The sequence below is a fragment of the Budorcas taxicolor genome, chromosome 5 (assembly GCF_023091745.1).
Source record: "Budorcas taxicolor isolate Tak-1 chromosome 5, Takin1.1, whole genome shotgun sequence".
NCBI classification, from domain to species: domain Eukaryota; kingdom Metazoa; phylum Chordata; class Mammalia; order Artiodactyla; family Bovidae; genus Budorcas; species Budorcas taxicolor.
In genome coordinates, this window is record NC_068914.1 from 131,299,106 (window position 1) to 131,317,286 (window position 18,181).

An 18,181-nucleotide genomic window follows, 5' to 3' on the forward strand; every position below is an offset into this window, starting at 1 on the left:
TCTTACTCCTAGTCCAGCGGCAGTGAAGAATCCTGTATTTAGCCGCCGCAGAGGCTCTAACTACATGGAAGTGAAAGTGTTCTTCCAGCTTCCAAAGTCTCTTCCATAGATCCTCTAAGAACCCTATCTTGTGTGTGTGTGTGTGTGTATGTGTGTATATATATATACACACACATATATATACACATACATATAGATACTGTGAGTTTTGGGAGAATCTTCCAGTATGTATTTTTGCTGTGATTTCTGCATTAGAAATAAAATAGATAATTGGAATCTAAATGAAATAGCTGCCAAAGCTTCCAATTTGCTTATTTTCTTTATGTACAAAGCTTGTTATAGTAGGGTCTGTTTCGTTCTGTGGAAGAGAGCTATTGGAAAACAGGTAAGTGACTCTTGTGCATAAAATGCGATGTCTCTGTGTAACTATATTCATTTTCCACTCTGCTGTGTTTTTAGCTGTGGCACTCTTGATGCTATAGGATAAGGAAACATGTTTTTTTCCCAAGATATCCGTGTGTGCAAATATAAAAACTATTGTGAATATTTACACACACCATTTGCAGTCACCATTTTTTATTTTGTAACTTAAAAAAGCATTGTTTATTTGAAAATATTTTTAATCATGTATTTATCCTTTTTGTTTATTTCTTCTTTTAATATTTTTTTACCCCTTGAGTCTGCCATTTCATGCTTTTTTGCTTTTTCCCTTGGCTTATTAACTGTTTCAATGCAGATAATTACTTATCTGGAGAATGTCGAATGGTTAAACAACAGTTGGATGCCTTTGGCCTCAGACCCAGCTCCACACTTAAGAAATGACTACTGGCCCTGCCCCAATCCTTTCCTGGTGTTTGGATCATGCTGCCTCTGTCAGGTCCTTTGGCACATGATTGCTTAATATTTCTCCACCTTCTTCTGGCAGGATTCCCTTCAATGAAGATCCCAATCCCAATACTCACTCATCAGGACCCTCAACCCCTCTGAAAAACCAAACTTATTCCTTTTCACCTTCCAAGTCCTACAGTCGACAGTCCTCTTCTTCTGACACAGATTTGAGTTTGACACCCAAAACTGGTAAGGCACTTCCACTCACCTTTTCTTTTTTTCTTTTATTTTCCAAATTTGTTTTTTGTTCCTTATTAGCTTTCCATCCAAGCCTTTCTTCCTGTTTTTGGCATTTAAGTTAGAAGCTAATGGAAATACTGATCATTTTCAGTGATTACAATTAAAATGTGAAAACTTTGTATAGTTCAGAAGTTATTTTGTTCAAAGCATGACATTTTGTTGATTGAATTATAGTTTAGATATGAAGTCCAGGATTGATTTTTGCATGTAGACATTTTTCATTTCATGTTCAAATTAAGAGCAATAACATCTCAAATCATTTGAATAGAAAGGAACACTAGTAGCTTGCAGTCCAATTCCTCATGCAGTATAAACAGTTTGAATTCATTGTTTCTATTTTGAAATTTAATTTTAAGATTTTATTATGAAAAAAACCTTAAGAACAGCTGATATTGTTATACTGGAGCATATATATTTATTAGCTTTTATTTAAAATGTTTGGTTTTGCTAGTTGTATTCTCTAGGTTAGAAAATAGCATTTATGCTTTACTTATTTTTGCATATTTCTCAGTGTATGACATTTATAATTTTTCCCTCTTTGTGTTTTGCTGATCTCTCAGTTTTGTGAATATGTTTTATGATAAAAATTGATTAATGAATCAAATTAGTTTCTTATGCCTTAAAATTAGCTTATTTAAATCATCAAATTAATATTCTTGAGAAAAATAAAAGATAAATGAAACATTTAAAAGTTAATCATTTGCAGTTTTTGCAAATAGCATGTTTGGGAGTTTCCTTGACAGATTGAGGAAAACATTTTGCCTAGTTCATGTGTTATTTTTAATTTGTAATCTTTAATAACTATTTTTATGTTAGACAAGAAATTTAGAACGACCCCAGATTTTATGAAAATAATGAGAAGAAATCTAATTCTAGAACCAGTGCTACTTTCAAAGTAAAGATAGGGTGTTTTTAAAAAGCCTGTAGTCATAATATCTGGAGAAGGAAATAACAACAGACTCTAGTATTCTTGCCTGGGAAGTACCATGGGTGGAGGCACCTGGCAGACTAGGGTCCATAGGGTCACAAGAGTTGGACACAATTTAGTGACTAAACCACCACCACCAGACACAATATTATTTTTTATAAATATAGTCACAAAATATAAATAAGATAATTATTAATACCTAATTCTTTGAAAAGCATTATTTTTACATGTATGACTATGAACAACAACAAAAAAATGTGATATTTGAGAGTAATGGATGCTGTGGAATGTGGCATCTTAACCATATGGGTGTCATAAAAACAGAATCATTGAAATTGTAGGAAAGTGGGGGTGTTTTGTTTTTTGTTTTTTTTGTTTTTAAGTAAAGTATAAGATTCTGGCTTTGAAATTCATAATATCAAAACAGTAAGGATGTAGCATAACATTTGATGAGTAGTTTTCTTAATTTTTTGAGACTGTCCACTGCTTGTTCATTTTTGTATTCCAAGCCACTTTTCAGTATTCCTTATCTTTTTTTGGCCATGCTACAAACACATTTTTAAAAGTATTTTCCTTTGTCTTTCTGTTTCTTTTTAATTCATCAGGAAAAACAAATCTAATGAAGATTGTCAAGTAATAAATTAACCAAACCAGACTTATATTTTCTTAGCTTTTTAGTAGGCAATCAATTGTATTATCAATGAAAACTTTTTTCTATTTTCTAGCTCCAAATTTTTAGTTTTTAAAAATTCATTTACAAAAAAAGTATTGTTCTCATGTATTTTTATATAAGCTGCCTCTAAGTAAATTATTTTGTTTTGCCTGTAATTATTCACTACATCGGAGAAGGCAATGGAACCCCACTCCAGCATTCTTGCCTGGAAAATCACATGGACAGAGGAGCCTGGTAGGCTGCAGTCCATGGGGTCATTAAGAGTCGGACACGACTGAGCAACTTCCCTTTCACTTTTCACTTTCATGCATTGGAGAAGGAAATGGCAACCCACTCCAGTGTTCTTGCCTGGAGAATCCCAGGGATGGGGGAGCCTGGTAGGCAGCCATCTATGGGGTCGCAGAGTCGGACAGGACTGAAGTGACTTAGCAGCAGCAGCAGCAGCAGCAGCAGCAGTAGTATTCACTACATCAGTTGCATTTTTATAGGATATTAACAGTTTTTAGGTGCTTGTCCTTATTATGGATCCTTACTACTTCTGAAAAAGTGAAAGTGAAAGTGTTAGTTGCTCAGTCCTGTCTGCCTCTTTGCAACCACATGGGCTATAGCCTGCCAGGCTCCTCTGTCCATGGGATTCTCCAGGCAAAAATACTGGAGTGGGTTGCGATTCCCTTCTTCACGGGGTCTTCCTGATCCAGGGATTGAACCCAGGTCTCCTGCATTGCAGGCAGATTCCTTATCGTCTGAGCCACTAGGAAGTATTCCTATTTTTCATGGAGATTGAAAGTGCCAAAATTATGAATGTTCTGAAATTTCTAGAGCTGTAGGTCAGCATGTATTTCATGATAGATTAGTTGCTCATGATTGATTAATTATATGTACAGTGGGAAACAAAAACAGAATAGAATGAAGTTAATAGAACTTAGACTGAAAAAGTTGTTTTTCTGTTTCTAGTTAAAGCTCTCATCCACCTCAGATGAGTCTTGTTTTAAAAAAATTTCACATTTATTTCTGTAGATTTTTATTTTTTGACATTTTACCAGATTTTCTTTTCTTTTTTTTTCAAGTATTCAACTAGGAGAAGTGGAATTTTAGAATGCTAGTGTTAAGATACTGATGTGACATCTGACTCAAGCTAATTTTTACTTTTTTTTGATCAGGCTTTTTGCCATGTGTGTTTTTTGTGGTTCAGAGCATATTCCTTTGACTCTCAGGTACTCAAATCTTTGTAAATGCAAACAGTGTTATGATCAGATTTGAGTATTTAAAATTTTAGAGGAAAAAGAGAAGTATTAACATACATCCTGAAGCATGACAGAAGGTAGTTAATATTTTATTTATTTAAACTTAATGATGGCTATCTGCTTAATGTGGTAGCAGGTGTTTGATTTTTTAAAATTCAATTAAAATACCCATAAGTCATGTGTTTTAGTTAGTAACATTGGAAGAACTATACTCTTACCTCTTTAAAAAAGTTCTTGTATTTGAGACAACAAATTTCTGGCTTTAAAAAATGTGATGCATTTTGACCTTAAACAGTCTTAAGCAAAAAAATCGGAAGTAATTTAAATGTTTTTAAGGAGTCAGCTAAAAGTAATCAGAATGGCATAAAATCGTGTTAATCGATTTAAAAATGTTTAATGAGTGCAGAGTTTGTAAAGGTTTTGTTAAGTTTTAGACTATGCCTTTTCTTTATATTACGTTGAACAGATGATCTTGCTAATGACTTCATATGCTTACTGTAATTTGTGTATGCATTTTACAGTTCATTTTACTGTTACGTTTTGCTTCACCATTGCTTTCCTTATCCTGCATTTTCTGGTCATCTTCTGAATCTGCATCTTTTCTCTGCTACTTTCCTCCACAGCACCTTACCCACAGGGGCCTAGGATTTACCTGTGTCCCAGCTCCCCCTCTCTCCCTTGTGGGTCCCTTCATCTTAAAAAGTCCTGTCTCCTCCTCTCGGAATCTAGCCTTCCCCCTCATCCTTCTAGCCTTGTCAGCCCAGTTCTGAGGAAAAGTGTTTCTTTCAGTGAAGAGCTGTTCCTGGCTGCTTCTGGTAGGATCATATTATGTCAGCTTTTTAATCCCTTTATTCGAAATCATTTTTGAAAAAAATTAATTATTTCATACTGTACAGAAGTATTGAGTATTTGACACAGGATGTATTTCTTATTTTTCTTATTGGCAGACAGTAAAATTACCATGAGAACACGATTGAGGATTACTTGATGGATAATTATGAATATTCTGCTAAATAATCTTATGTATTAAAAATTGTTTGTCTAAGTGCTTAGAGCTGCTTATTTCTAATAATTATTAGGTTCTCATTACTAGAATTTCTGTTTTAGATGCTTTTACTTTCTTTCCCTTCACACCAACTCCATTCACGTTGGACCTATGTCATCATGTTGCTAAACCATATTGGTTAGTAAATTATTCTGTTTGAATCAGTTTAAGTCTCATTTTAGTGATATTCTTTCATTATCCATTTTTTTTCTTGTCCATTGCATTAATTTTCAAGTTATTCTGCTCTATTTTCTGATATTTCATTTATCTCTACCAAATTACATTTTTTTTATGGCTTTCAATATGCTTCATATGAAGATCTTAGTTTTGTTTCTGTGTTTAGTATTGTATAGTCTCTAAAAATTATGTTTAGGTTACTACAAGAAAAATACATTTCTTTTTAATTTTTAAAGAACAAAATGGGACTATACACATGCTAACTTTGTTTCCTTATCCAAGAACAGCTAAAAATATAAAAGTAAATTAGTTCCTTTCTTAAGTCATTGTAGTAAATATGCTTGCATGTATCTTCAGGTTTAAAAGGTGGGACTAAATTATTAATTTTAGTCTGTAGAGCACTGGCTTCTCACCTGCCCCCTGCTTTCTTTAATTCTTTGACCATAGTTGGTCTATTAGTACTATCAAAACAATAAAATAAGGAAAGACATTTAAACTTATACCTTAAAAATAAATACATCTAAGAGCTTGGGAAATGTAATTCTTTCATCCATAACCATGTACATTTGTGATGTGTCTATATGTCTGTAATTTTTAGTTTTTAAAAACTGTATGTCAGTTTTTGTAAATGAGTTGTATGATATGAATATTAGTGCTATTTTGTAATGAACATTATGTTTATGAATGCAAAATTATCAGAAAATAGATGTGACTATATTTCAAAATTGCCTAAAATTCATACTCTTTAGAGAATTTTGCAATATTTTAAGCTCAATTAGTGCTTTCTCTCTATATATATTTAGTTTGAAACAAACATTTAATGTTTCTCATTTCTTTTAGTACTCTTCACTTGTTAGCAGGGTATAAGTAATTGATATTACATTGATTTTTTAATTAGAAGATTCAGCTTTTAAAATTGAATATTACATAAAAAATTTGTCACCTTAATGTAATTTTAAAAATGATTTTTAGGATAAATTAAGTCTGCACTCACTGTGATCAGAATTTTGACATCTTGCTTCTAAAGAAAACCTTGTGAATAAAAAAGAGTATGTGCTTAGTTGCCATCACAAATGCTTCAAATGTTTAGATTTTTGTTTTTAACAGATTTTGTTCATGATATTTATGAAGATAAATGCAATTAAACTTTCTATGTCTCTAGTTGTTTTTGGTCGTTATTTACATACTGATGTTCTGTAGGAATGGGAAGTGGTAGTGCTGGAAAAGAAGGGGGGCCCTTTAAAGCTCTTTTAAGACAACAGACTCAATCAGCATTGGAACAGAGGGTAAGGTTCACTCAATATTCTTTCTTCTTACACTGTTAATATGATTTTTTTCTCATGCTTCTATGTACGTACTTGTTTCCATATACTAGTTTTGATTAATAATATAATTTCAGTCCAAAAGGTATCATAGTAATTTGTTTATTAATGATTACTTTTAATTTGGAATAATTCTATAACTATTTTTGCCTTATCTCCCAAAGTTATATTAGAAATAATCTGTTTGGAAATATCCATTGAATAATGAAATCTTTCCAATTTTATGTTAGGGTTTAATATATAAAAGTAAATAGTGGATAATTTTCTAGAAAAAAGTTTATTGGTATTGTATTAAAAACAATTCTTTAGTATATTAACATATATTTGCTGAGATAAATTTTATCAATGGCCAGTCTCTTTGGGATTAAGAAATGCAGATTCCATATTTTTACAGATTAACATAGATAATATGACTATTCAGTATGTGAATACATCTCTTTTAAGTACTGTAAATTTACTTAATTAAATATGTTGTATGAAGAGCTAAAGTGTTTGGATGATTTTCTCTCTTTATTTTTTTGTATAAACTTCATTGCTAAGGGAGGATCGCCTCATAGGTTCTGTAGAAGGCGGGTATGTTTCTGAACATGTGTGAGAGCCTATTTCATGTATTGGTAGCTTTTCTAGTTTTAATCTTGGTCATTTAAGTTTTATTTAAGCATTTAACAAATGTTGCCAGCTTTTTTTCTTTTTTGTAATGCAAAGTTGTTTGTTTTTTGTTTTAATTTAATGGCACTATGAGACTCATGTTTTTTTTTCCCCCCTAACTAATACAGTGCATGGTTTTATATGTCATGTCAGTTATTTTAAGGCACAGTTCCATAGCTTTCATTATGTCTGATTTGGAAGTTATAAGCATTTACAGAATTTTCTTTTACATGTTCCATTTTATACTAGCAGTAAAAAAAGAAAGATAACACATATCAAATACCTGTAAAAGGATGCATTTTATAAAACAAAGGTATTTATTTGCTAGAAGTTGGCTTTCGACAAGAGTGTTTTTCAGATCCTATTATTATAAACAGTACAACAAGTAATTTTTTTAGGCTTTTTTTCCTTGTGCTGAAAGTATCTGTGTGTGCAGTTTGCCTGTTATAAAAGTCTGGAGAGAACAGAGCTGAACTAAACTTGGGACTTTGGTAGGACTTGGGTGGTACCTGGTTCTTTGCCTTTGAGCTACTACTCTTACATCGGCAGGCATATCGTGCCGATGACTACCATCAAGTAGCTCACCTAAACATTCAAACTATACATTGAAACCAAATATAAAGAAAGACTAACAGCATGGGGAAGAGGATCAGAGTTAAAGTGTGTGTGTCACTTACAGTTTTTAGGCCAGAGAACTCTTATTGCCTACCCCCTCCCAGTTTTACATTTTCTGGAGTCCCTTATGCTAGGAATATTTTCTGTAATCTAATTACCATTCTAGAATTCACATGAACAGAAAAACTTGACTTGCCTTGACATTTGATATAATGAGACTTTGCCTGTGTGTTGAGTCCGTGACTCTCCTGTCTGTACTAAGAGCTTTAAAAAGCACCTAGTTTTAAAGGACAAAAGAAATACTAATCATTGAAAATGTTTTGGATTTAGTTTGGATAAAATTTATGTTTTCAAATATGCTTTCAAACATTCTTAAACTTCTGGGCACATTAACACATTGGACATACATTACTAAATAATCCTCGAGGCATTAACAGCAGAGATGTGGAGGTCTATAGTTTTCATTTACCACTGTGTAAACCTCAGTTGGCAATATATTTACATTATCAAACCTTGCAGTGGCAGTGAGTTGTATGTGTGAGCCTCCCTCTCTACCCTGTGTATATAATGGGTAGAAAAAGCCTTGTCATGCTTGGCTTCCCCATGTACCTGTGGCTGCCATCAGTATGGAAAAAATTTGAGCAGAAATAATGAAGAATTCTCCCTGTATGTGGTCACTTATACTTTCACTCTGCCAAGTTGAACATTAGATCAAGTTGAACATATGATCTATTTATCATTTTATATATTCATTTTTAAAACATTCACTTCTGCCCCTTGCTACCCTTAATATATTAAATGGCTTTTTGTTTCTTGTGGAAAAGAGGAACTTTATTTGTCCATCATCTTTTGAGTTACTCAAGTAGCAGTTATCAAAAATAAAAGTGCTTTTTTCTTCCTCTCTCACAAAAGCATTAAAAAATAAATTCACTAGATCTTGGTAATTGGTATCAGATTATTGGGAGGTAAAAGTTTAGATTAAGGTTCTGCCTGTGAAGTATTTGCTATGAAGCAAATAGATATATTTTTCCAATATGATTCTTTTTTAACTTGCCCGAAAAATGAAGTTACTTTTTAGATTCTGGAATGTATATTTTTCTTCAATAAAGAATCCTAATTGACTTAGTTTGGTATTTCCCAAATGTATTTTACCATGAAGTCCTTCCATTTAAAATGCCTTTTAGGAACCCACTTTGGGAAAGTTAGATTTAAAATGGATTCTTTTGATAAATTATGATCTTTTTTGAAGAAGGGATAAAATTATATGATAAATCATTGTATGAACCTGGCAGGGAGTTTTGTATCTAGAAAGTTTACTATGGTGTCTTGGGATAATAAAAAAAATCTCTGATTTCAAAAAATGAAATTGATAAATATCTTCTGAGAAAAATCCTATTTAAATCTTTTTAAAAATTTCATTTGTTCTCAGAATTTTCAACTAGCCTGCCTCTGAGCACATGCTATTAAATGATTCATGCTGCATGCACTTGGCATTGATGTCAAAGCATCAATGTATGAAGTCTTATCTAGGCTCCACAGGGCAAAATAAGGGCTTTCCAGAGAAAATGTGGTCCCTGGCATTCCCATCTGGACACTGAAGGCAGGGTGTGCTTGGGTGGATCTTAACGAAGCTGTCCTTTTCAGTGGAGGAGAGCCTATAGATTCATCAGGTGTAGTAATAGATAGAGATTAAAATTAATTCTTTTACTCAGTGTTTTAACCAAAAATGGTAAGAAGCCAGGTGACAAAGTTTGTGGCTCAGAGAGTGTAGGCCCTCTTCATTTCAGTGTTTCACCTGAATCCTGGATTTGATAGGACATCCATCTCAGGGTATGGTAGCGTCTGTGAAGCCTAGTTTTGAGGTGCTGTGCAGAGGACTGGCACATTGGACGTGCTCCATAATAGTTACTGGTGATGCTGGTGGGAGAACAGCTATTTAACCCTCATTTGAGATACTGGTGAAAGTGTTGTTTGCCAATCATAGTTTGGGTTGAATAATAATGCCATTTAAATTCTAGGTTGTTTGTTGGTTTGTTTTTGGCCACGCCCTGTGGCAAGCAGGATCCTAGCCCTAACTGTGGGTGGAACTCATGCTCCCTGCAGTGAAAATGGGAGTCCTAAGCACTGAACTTCCAGGGAAGTCCCTCTAGGTTAAGTTTTGTGTTAAACTGGGGGAGTGTGCTGCCTGGATGAACTGGGGACAGTTAGGACAGAGTCTAAGTTGGCAGGGCATCCTCTACCTCTTAGGTCAGCTGGTCCCCTACTACTTCTGCTCTGGAGTGATGCTTCCCCCCATCCTGTTCTCCCATTTTCTGAAGTTTGGGGAGAAGAGTTAGAGACTCCCAAATAGAGAAATCATTTAGGTTCATTTTCTTTTTCTATCTTATCTAAAATCTTATATGCAGATTTCCAGCATGGAATTTACTTATTTCTCAAGTTTAGGTGGAAGTACTGCGTTCCATTTAGCTTCCAAAATTTGCATTTTCACTGTCTGTTATCCAAAATATTTAAAATGTTAAGTATAAAGATAAAGTGTAACATGCTTTTTGGACTTTACAACAGTAGTTTGAGGAAATTTTAAAACTTCTGTATTCTTAAAATTGAAAACAAATCTTAAGGATCTTAAGGACACAACTTAGAGACTGAACAAAAGACTCATGTTTCCAATAGTATGAGCTTATCTGTACTTTCTCATTTAAAATTTATATGTAAAAAATTTAGGTGGAAATAAGGGGGCCTCTACCTATCAACTGGGTCAAACTTGTCCACTTCCACTGTTTTTTCACTCCCTTTTTACATAGCATAGGTTTTCCTTGCCCTTGTTAAAGATTACTTTTAAATTTTAATGAATTTATTTCTGAATATGAGTGTGTGTGTGCACACACCCACACATGTATATATATTTTAATACTATACGTCATGGGTTATTGGGGTGTGCAGGACTGTTTGCCTCTGTGCTAAATGATTCCAAGTTGCTTTGCTGTGTGAATTATGCTTTGGTCAGTTCATATCCCCATGCTTTAAGCAGCCAGTCAGTAATCTTGCTGTGGTTAATGTGCCTACTTCTTGTAGTATTCTGTATCTCTTTATCTCCCAAACTTTTATTTGCTGCATTTAATCTGCTATGGTCCAGAAAAAAAAGATACCAGTAGATTTTAGAATATATTTGTAATGTTATACACTTGTAATTACCATATATCATTGTATGAATATAGTCTATGGGGATCTGTTAGGAATGAAATACATGAAGTTTAGTCCTTGCAACTGCAACAGTTCTTTTGACTGTTGAGAGCCCTGTTTTGCTTAATTTCCAGTTCTCAGTATGTTCTGAATAGCTGAGGCTACTGCTAAGTGACTTGTGGTTAAGTGAGCTACGTTAATCTTGCCGCCAGACAGGTTGGATATTGTTTTCCTTTCTTGCATCCAGTTTTTATCATATGAGCGGCCTCAGGAACTCTCCTTTCCTTTGGGTGCTATTTCAATAAATTTTCTTTCTCTGCTTTACCATTTCTCTGTTGCCTGCATCTCTTCATTTCTAAGTTGACAAATTTGATGTCCGAGAGAGAGAGCGAGAGAAAGAGGAGAATAAATCCTGGAAGAACTTGTAGAATTCTATTGCCTACCTTGCTGTCATCTACATACCTCTCCCCTTCTTAATATGCATTTATATATTTAGATTTTTTTTTCCTGCTGCCCCCTTGTTGATAGAGGAAATAAGCCCACACAGTAATTCTCTGCCTACCTGAACTTGGCTCTTCTCTTCATCTTTCTATGTAGCTGTTAACCTGCTCTGCTCATCCTCTCCCTCCTCCTCCCTCAGCCCCACCTTGTTTTAGACCTCCTGCCCCAAGACTTCAGAGTCTGCCAGTAGCCTGGAACAGGGTAGGTGTCTGAGGGAGAGTCTGCCCCGTCGAGAAGTAGACGTGGACTGTGGTTCAGGCAGATTCCTCATCTCATTGCCAAGTTCGATCGCAATAGGCGATTGAGAGGAAGGAAGAGTGTGTTCAAATATCTCAAATTGAAACTCTGAGAATGTTGTTTTTTTTCTCTCATTTAGAAGTGATAAAAAAGGTGTTCGGATTCTCTATAACATAATACATATGGGAAAATGGATTGGGAACTCAGCATCCAAGGAAGCTTTTCATTACAAAGCATCTGTAATGTATAATTGGTAGCCTTTTGTTAAGGGGTAGAATTCATTTCTTTATGACAAGCTTTTTAACAGACATGCATTTGTACTTCACACATGGTCAGGCATATTTTTCCCCCATTCTTTCTACTAGGAATTTCCATTTTTCACCCTGACGGCATTTCCTCCTGGATTCCTTGTGCATGTTGGGGGCGTTGTTAGTGCACGCTCTGTGAAGCTTTTGGATCGTATCCACAATCCTGGTATGTTCTCTAAACATTTGTTTTCTGTGTTTCATTTACTTACACTGTGATTATTATTAACACTGATTTTTATAGTTTTTTAAGCTGAATTTATCCAAAAAGAAAAATGACGAAGAAAGTATAAACTAGCACACGTTGCTTTCAAATATTTGCAGTAATCTTAACTAAAAATAAACTAAGTAGACATGTATATTTCAGTTACCTTTTTTTTAATACAAAGCAAATCTTGATTCATTTTTGGCCAAGGTGTATCACTCTGAGGCAGTCCTTAAATCACTTTTGAGTCAGCTGTTTTCTTTGACTCAGGCAGATAACAAAATTTACAATTTGATCATTGTGGCCATTAGCTTAAGAGGTTAGGTTAATTCTTTTTACTGGAATAATTCTTTATGGGTTATTTGAGTAATTTTCTTATTCACAAAAGAAGTCTTAGTTTGACATGTATACATTGTGTAGAGAACCTAAAAGTTTTTAAAAAGTAATTATTGTCTTTGGATCCTTGGTTTCTTTCAGTAGCTATTTATTCCATTTAAGCAAACAGGAGAAAATGGCAACTCACTTCTTTAAAACATGAACCTTGATTATAAAAGAGAAAAAAGGCATGCAAGTCCCAGTAATTTCAGACCCTTGGATTAAAAATGCTTTGCTGGTTTTTCTAAATCTAAAATAAGCATGAGAAGTATAGTAGGACCTTTCCCGATGGAACTTGTTCTTGCATCTCTCATTGACTAGATGCCCAGTAACTTGCTCAAGTCAGTTATTATTTTGATGACATACCTTAAACTTGAAGTTATATTAGTATTCTTACCTGGCATGTATGCAAATGTATTTTTGAAAACTGAAATGGTCACTTCCAGTAAGCTCTTTGGGGCCTTGTACTGACAGCTATGAAAGAAGAAAAATGCTTTGAAATTATTGTATGCAAAACTCAAATAGTGATTTTGAGGATACAAAGCATTACCGTTCTTATAGATTTTTAAAAAATTTAATCTGGGCCCCATAGTTTGATGTCATTTGAATTAAAACAGAATGGAATTTTTCTAAACCCTGAATGGAATTGCAGAAAAGCAATACTTTGGGGGATTAGTTTAACTCTAACGTTGAGCAAATACATATTTTAAGTACCACTCTTCTCTTTTTCTTCTCTGGTTTATTATTTTTTTCCCCTGTATCTCATTTTTGGGGTCAATTTAAAATCTTTTCTTCGTGCAGTATTTTATGCATTCTGTAGTAATTAAGCGGAGAAGGCAATGGCACCCCACTCCAGTACTCTTGCCTGGAAAATCTCATGGACGGGGGAGCCTGGAAGGCTATAGTCCATGGGGTCGCTGAGGGTCAGACGCGACTGAGCGACTTCACTTTCACTTTTCACTTTCATCCATTGGAGAAGGAAATGGCAACCCACTCCAGTGTTCTTGCCTTGAGAATCCCAGGGACGGGGGACCCTGTCTATGGGGTGGCACAGAGTCGGACACGACTGAAGTGACTTAGCAGCAGCAGCAGCAGTAATTAAAGGCAAATTTAGACTGATGTCAGTTTTAATGGATTGAGATCTTGAAGACTATGCCAAATTTCATATCTGTGCATTTAGGAACTTAAATTATTTGAGAAGTGCAAGGAAATACTGAGTTAAGATACCTGACACTAACTGGGTGACCCAAGGCCAGTTACCTGTGTTTCTGTGTACCCTTGACTCAAGTATTTTGATAGGTGGCATCTACCCATCGATATAATAGCTCCAAAAATGGCTCTAGGGATATATTCAGTTGTTCGTGATGGGAACATTTTAAATTTCATCATTGCTTCCATGTACTCTGAGTAAGCTGTAGAATCTAGGAGAAGAAACGAAGGTTATTTAAACTAAGTTTAAGTAGAGAGCCAAATTTTAAATTGCATTACTTAAAAAAAAAAACAACCCAAAAAACCTGCTTTTGAGCGTTTTCCATACTTGACAGTTTATTTTTAGTTGTGTAAGAAATATAAAATTCCAGGCCCAGGGAAGAAAACACAAGTTCTTCCTTCTTATAAAATATGATTTGTATATTGTAACTATGGCACATCCATTTTCTTTCTCTCCTTCCCTATCAGAATATTTTTTCAGTTTATGTGGAGAAATTCTCAGTTACTGATGGTTTATTTTCCAGAAGATTATGGGCATATATAATACATGTAAATACTTGTAATGTTATAAATGTTGTATTTCAGTTTTGTTTTTATTTTCGGTTAAATACAAATCATATTCTAATGGCCCCAATATTATATTATTTTGATATAATTATCACATTATTTGGATGTTTTTTTAATATATGTATTGTGCCTGAAAAAGGAACATTTGTTTAACATTTTGTTAATCTTCAGGCCCCGTAAATAATTATGTGTGAAAAAATTTTAATTTGTTTACAGAAGCTAAATGTCAGAACAAAACTCAGTTAGTATCTACCATAATAAAGATTTATTAATTTTATGATTCTGAGTTACTCTGCTGAAAGAAAATTATGACAGATGAGATAACACGTGCTAATGTTAAAAGTCCTATATTTGCACTCTCAGATGAATCTTGCAGCTATTTTTTGACTAGTGAATATGGGAAATTTTCATTTCACACTAAGTTTAAAAGGAAAAGCCTTATTTTAAAACGACTACCACCTGCTAACTATTGATTGTTATTTTGGAGTTACTTCTTTAGAACTTCCTCTTCTTCAATAATAAATAAACAGGTCATACAATAAGGGAGAGAATGGGAAGGTTTTAAAAGGTAATTAATTATCTGAAATAATAATTAGACTTCAGTTAATGTTAGATGACTATAGCATGTTCCTTCTTCTCTATTTCTACTTCTTATTAACTCTGCTGTCTGTGTCTTTCTAGTTCCTGTCAAGTGGTGGTGTCAATTGTGTTCTTATTTGTAGTATTTTTTTTTTTCCCTACTATTCTGCACCTAAAACTGATCTACTAATTTGCTGTTTTGAACTCAGCCTTTGTCGGAATTATGGGTAACACAAGATCTTACAAACTGCTAGACTGGAATAGTTTCAATTCAGGTATTTTAATGGTCATTCAGTACTACATATGCTGACAAAAATTATGGCAGCTCAGTGAAGTTTTTAGAAATGTTCTCAATTAAATAGGCTTAATGTCAATTCAGTTAATACAGATATATTTTGGAATACATATGTGATAACTTTTGTAATTTCCATGGGGATACAAACATAAAAATGTTTTTACTAAAATGAATTAATCAAAACCATAGAAATACCATGAATTATGAATGACTTCTGTTAGGTGATGAACTTTCAGAGTGATAATTTTAAATTATATTTATTACATTTTGTACAGTTTTTTCCTATCAGGTGAATGATACTAGATTAGCTTTATCATTAAGGGAATAGTAATTGTTAAATATATAAGTATCAAATGGCTAGTTTGATCATCTTGAAGTATGTTTAAACTTCAATTTAGATTTGAATATATTTAGTGTTCTGTAAATATTATAAAAGTATAACTGTATTTTTATTATTTTTAATTTTTTAAAATTTATTTTAATTGGAGGCTAATTACAATATTGTAGTGGTTTTGCTGTATTTTTATTTATAATTCTAGAAGTGTTCTGAAATTTGGTAAGTAGGAGCAGATTTTGGGGGGATTAACAGCTTTCATAAGCTTTCCTCTCTCCCTTTCCAAATAGAATATATTTTTTTCTTTTTAAGTAATTTTACATATGAATATAGTTTGTAGCTTTTAAAGAAACTAAGATAGCTTTACAGCTGATGATGTGGTTTAGAGTCAAAGCCAATTAATTTTTCTTTTTGATTAAAAGCATGTTCTCTCAACATAAAAATGTAGATATTTATATTATCTCTATTTTAGAATTAAATAATAGAGCTATTTGATTCAGTATCAGAAACTGGCATTTTCCTAAAGAACTTTTTTCGTTGTATCAGAAAGTACATCTATTTATAGAAAAACAAAAGCAGAAGCACCAAGAGGCTCAACATTTGAGATAATATCCCATAATCTTTTCAGTGTTATAAACTTTTTTTGTTTTTAGGAGTCCAGGAGTAAGTTCTGATGTAAGTAGTGTATGTTTGACTATGAAGTAACTCATGTTCATCATGTGGATTTAACCTAAAGTCAGATCTGATCTGATCTGGTCCAACAATCTGATCTGGTCCAACCTTTGGAGATTTGGACTGACATCAGTTGGTAAATCTTTGAGGAAATTACCTCTATTTCCTATCTAAGTTTTTGCCAGCATGTATCACATTGGTTAGAGTTAAAGTAATCTCTTGTAAGTCATGCTTTATATTGTTTTTTTTTATGAGAAATTAAAAATATCCTGCTGGATTCATTTAATAAGAATATATTTTAGAAAAACATGGGCAGATTATGGTCGTGGGCAGAGAAAAGGCTAGTTATATAAGAATAGGACATTGAGGCATCATCATTAATAATTTAAGGAGCTGAAAGTTTGTGAGGGCAATGATGTTTAAAATGAGAGATATAATAGATGATAGAACTGTTTTGGAAAGTGGAAAAGGCAAAAGTTAAATCTTAAAGACACAGTAAAGACTTTGTTCCCTGTAAACAAAATTTGGTGAGGAGGAACATGGTTGAGGAAGCAGTATATCTTGCCATCATTTAAAATAAAATCCAGTAGTAAGTATAAGAAAGAAAAGATGGATATGTTACAGCATATTAAAAGAACATAAAAAATGATGCTTTCAGTTTAATATGCTCATAGTTTTATGTTTTTGATTGGGGATATTTAGTCTTTCTGGTAAGAATTGGTATATACTTAGAAACCAGGATTTTTCTGATACTAGTTTCAGAAAAATAGCTTGATAATTCTGCAAAAAATTTATATATTTGGTAAATGTATTCAAATCATTTATATATTTTTCTCTGTAATTAGGGAATATTTAGCCACTCTTGTCCTGTATTACCACAGAAAATCAAAAATTGTAGAAAAGTAGTTGTTGATACAGTTTCTGTTAATGCTAGAAATTATTTATCAATACTATATTTCCTGGTCTCTGATACCAGCTATAGCATTGACTTCATAAAAGCCTTCTAAGAAAAAAGAGGAACACATGCTAGTCAAACATACTAATTATTTGACATTTTTATTTCAGAAACATAAAAATGTGGGACGGTATAGGAAAACATTTTATATCACACAATAGTGTTTCATGCAAAACAGTAGACCATGTGGGCAGTTATCAGAATTTATTTTGTACTATGCAATTTGCTAGATAAGAGTTGTGCAAAGGTACTTGTCCCCCTATTTTTATATTCTAGGAGGATAGAAGAATACGTAAACGGCGTACTGTGTAGTATGGTGTGATACAAGATTCAGAGTTAAAGAGAAAGTTAAGATTAACTCTGTGTGGCAGGGTACCTTATAGAGGTAGTAATCTTGAGCTCAGTTTTGGATAGTATATGAAGATTCACTTAGATTTATATTTCAGACAGTGTATTTGGAACCATGTTAATATATTCTTTGAGTCTATTTCTGAAACTTCAAGCATTTGCAAAACAATATCCTAGCCATTACTCTTTTGATGTTTATTACATAGCTAATTCATACTTTTTGTTTGCTATTAATGCAAAATGTCTTAGTTTACCTTTTTCCCCCACCTCCTTTTCTTCTGCTTTGTCATGTTAGTTTGTGTTAACTACAGTGTTAACTACAGTGATAGAAGGTATTTTTATAGAGCAGGAAGAAAGGAACTCAATATTTGAAAATTTATTCAAAACTCTTACCTTTTATTACCTTGTTTCTTATTTCTTTGGTCTGTTAAAACACTTGGAGAAAGACAAAATGAACCTTGCTACTAGGAAGGAGAATATAACATTTGCAGATCTTGTGTGTGACATGCCAGGGACAGGAGATTCAAGACAGAGTAGTCAGATTTGCATTAAATTGTTGCCTTCTGATTCAGAATGAATTTAAAAGCAGCAAGACTAGGGAGAGCCCAGTTAGTGCAGTGCAGGAGTCCTAGCCAGATA

At 33.4% G+C, this 18,181-nt stretch overlaps 1 protein-coding gene across 1 annotated transcript in view; it reads left to right on the plus strand.

Annotated features, from left to right (window-relative positions):
* Nucleotides 1–18,181, plus strand: part of C2CD5 (C2 calcium dependent domain containing 5) — an 86,641-nt gene that overhangs the window by 24,021 nt on the left and 44,439 nt on the right. Inside the window, exons 8-12 of the mRNA XM_052639686.1 lie at nucleotides 926–1,077; nucleotides 6,396–6,481; nucleotides 7,058–7,090; nucleotides 12,064–12,172; nucleotides 15,148–15,213. Of these exons, the coding sequence (XP_052495646.1) occupies nucleotides 926–1,077; nucleotides 6,396–6,481; nucleotides 7,058–7,090; nucleotides 12,064–12,172; nucleotides 15,148–15,213 (446 nt within the window). The remainder of the gene's footprint in view (nucleotides 1–925; nucleotides 1,078–6,395; nucleotides 6,482–7,057; nucleotides 7,091–12,063; nucleotides 12,173–15,147; nucleotides 15,214–18,181) is intronic.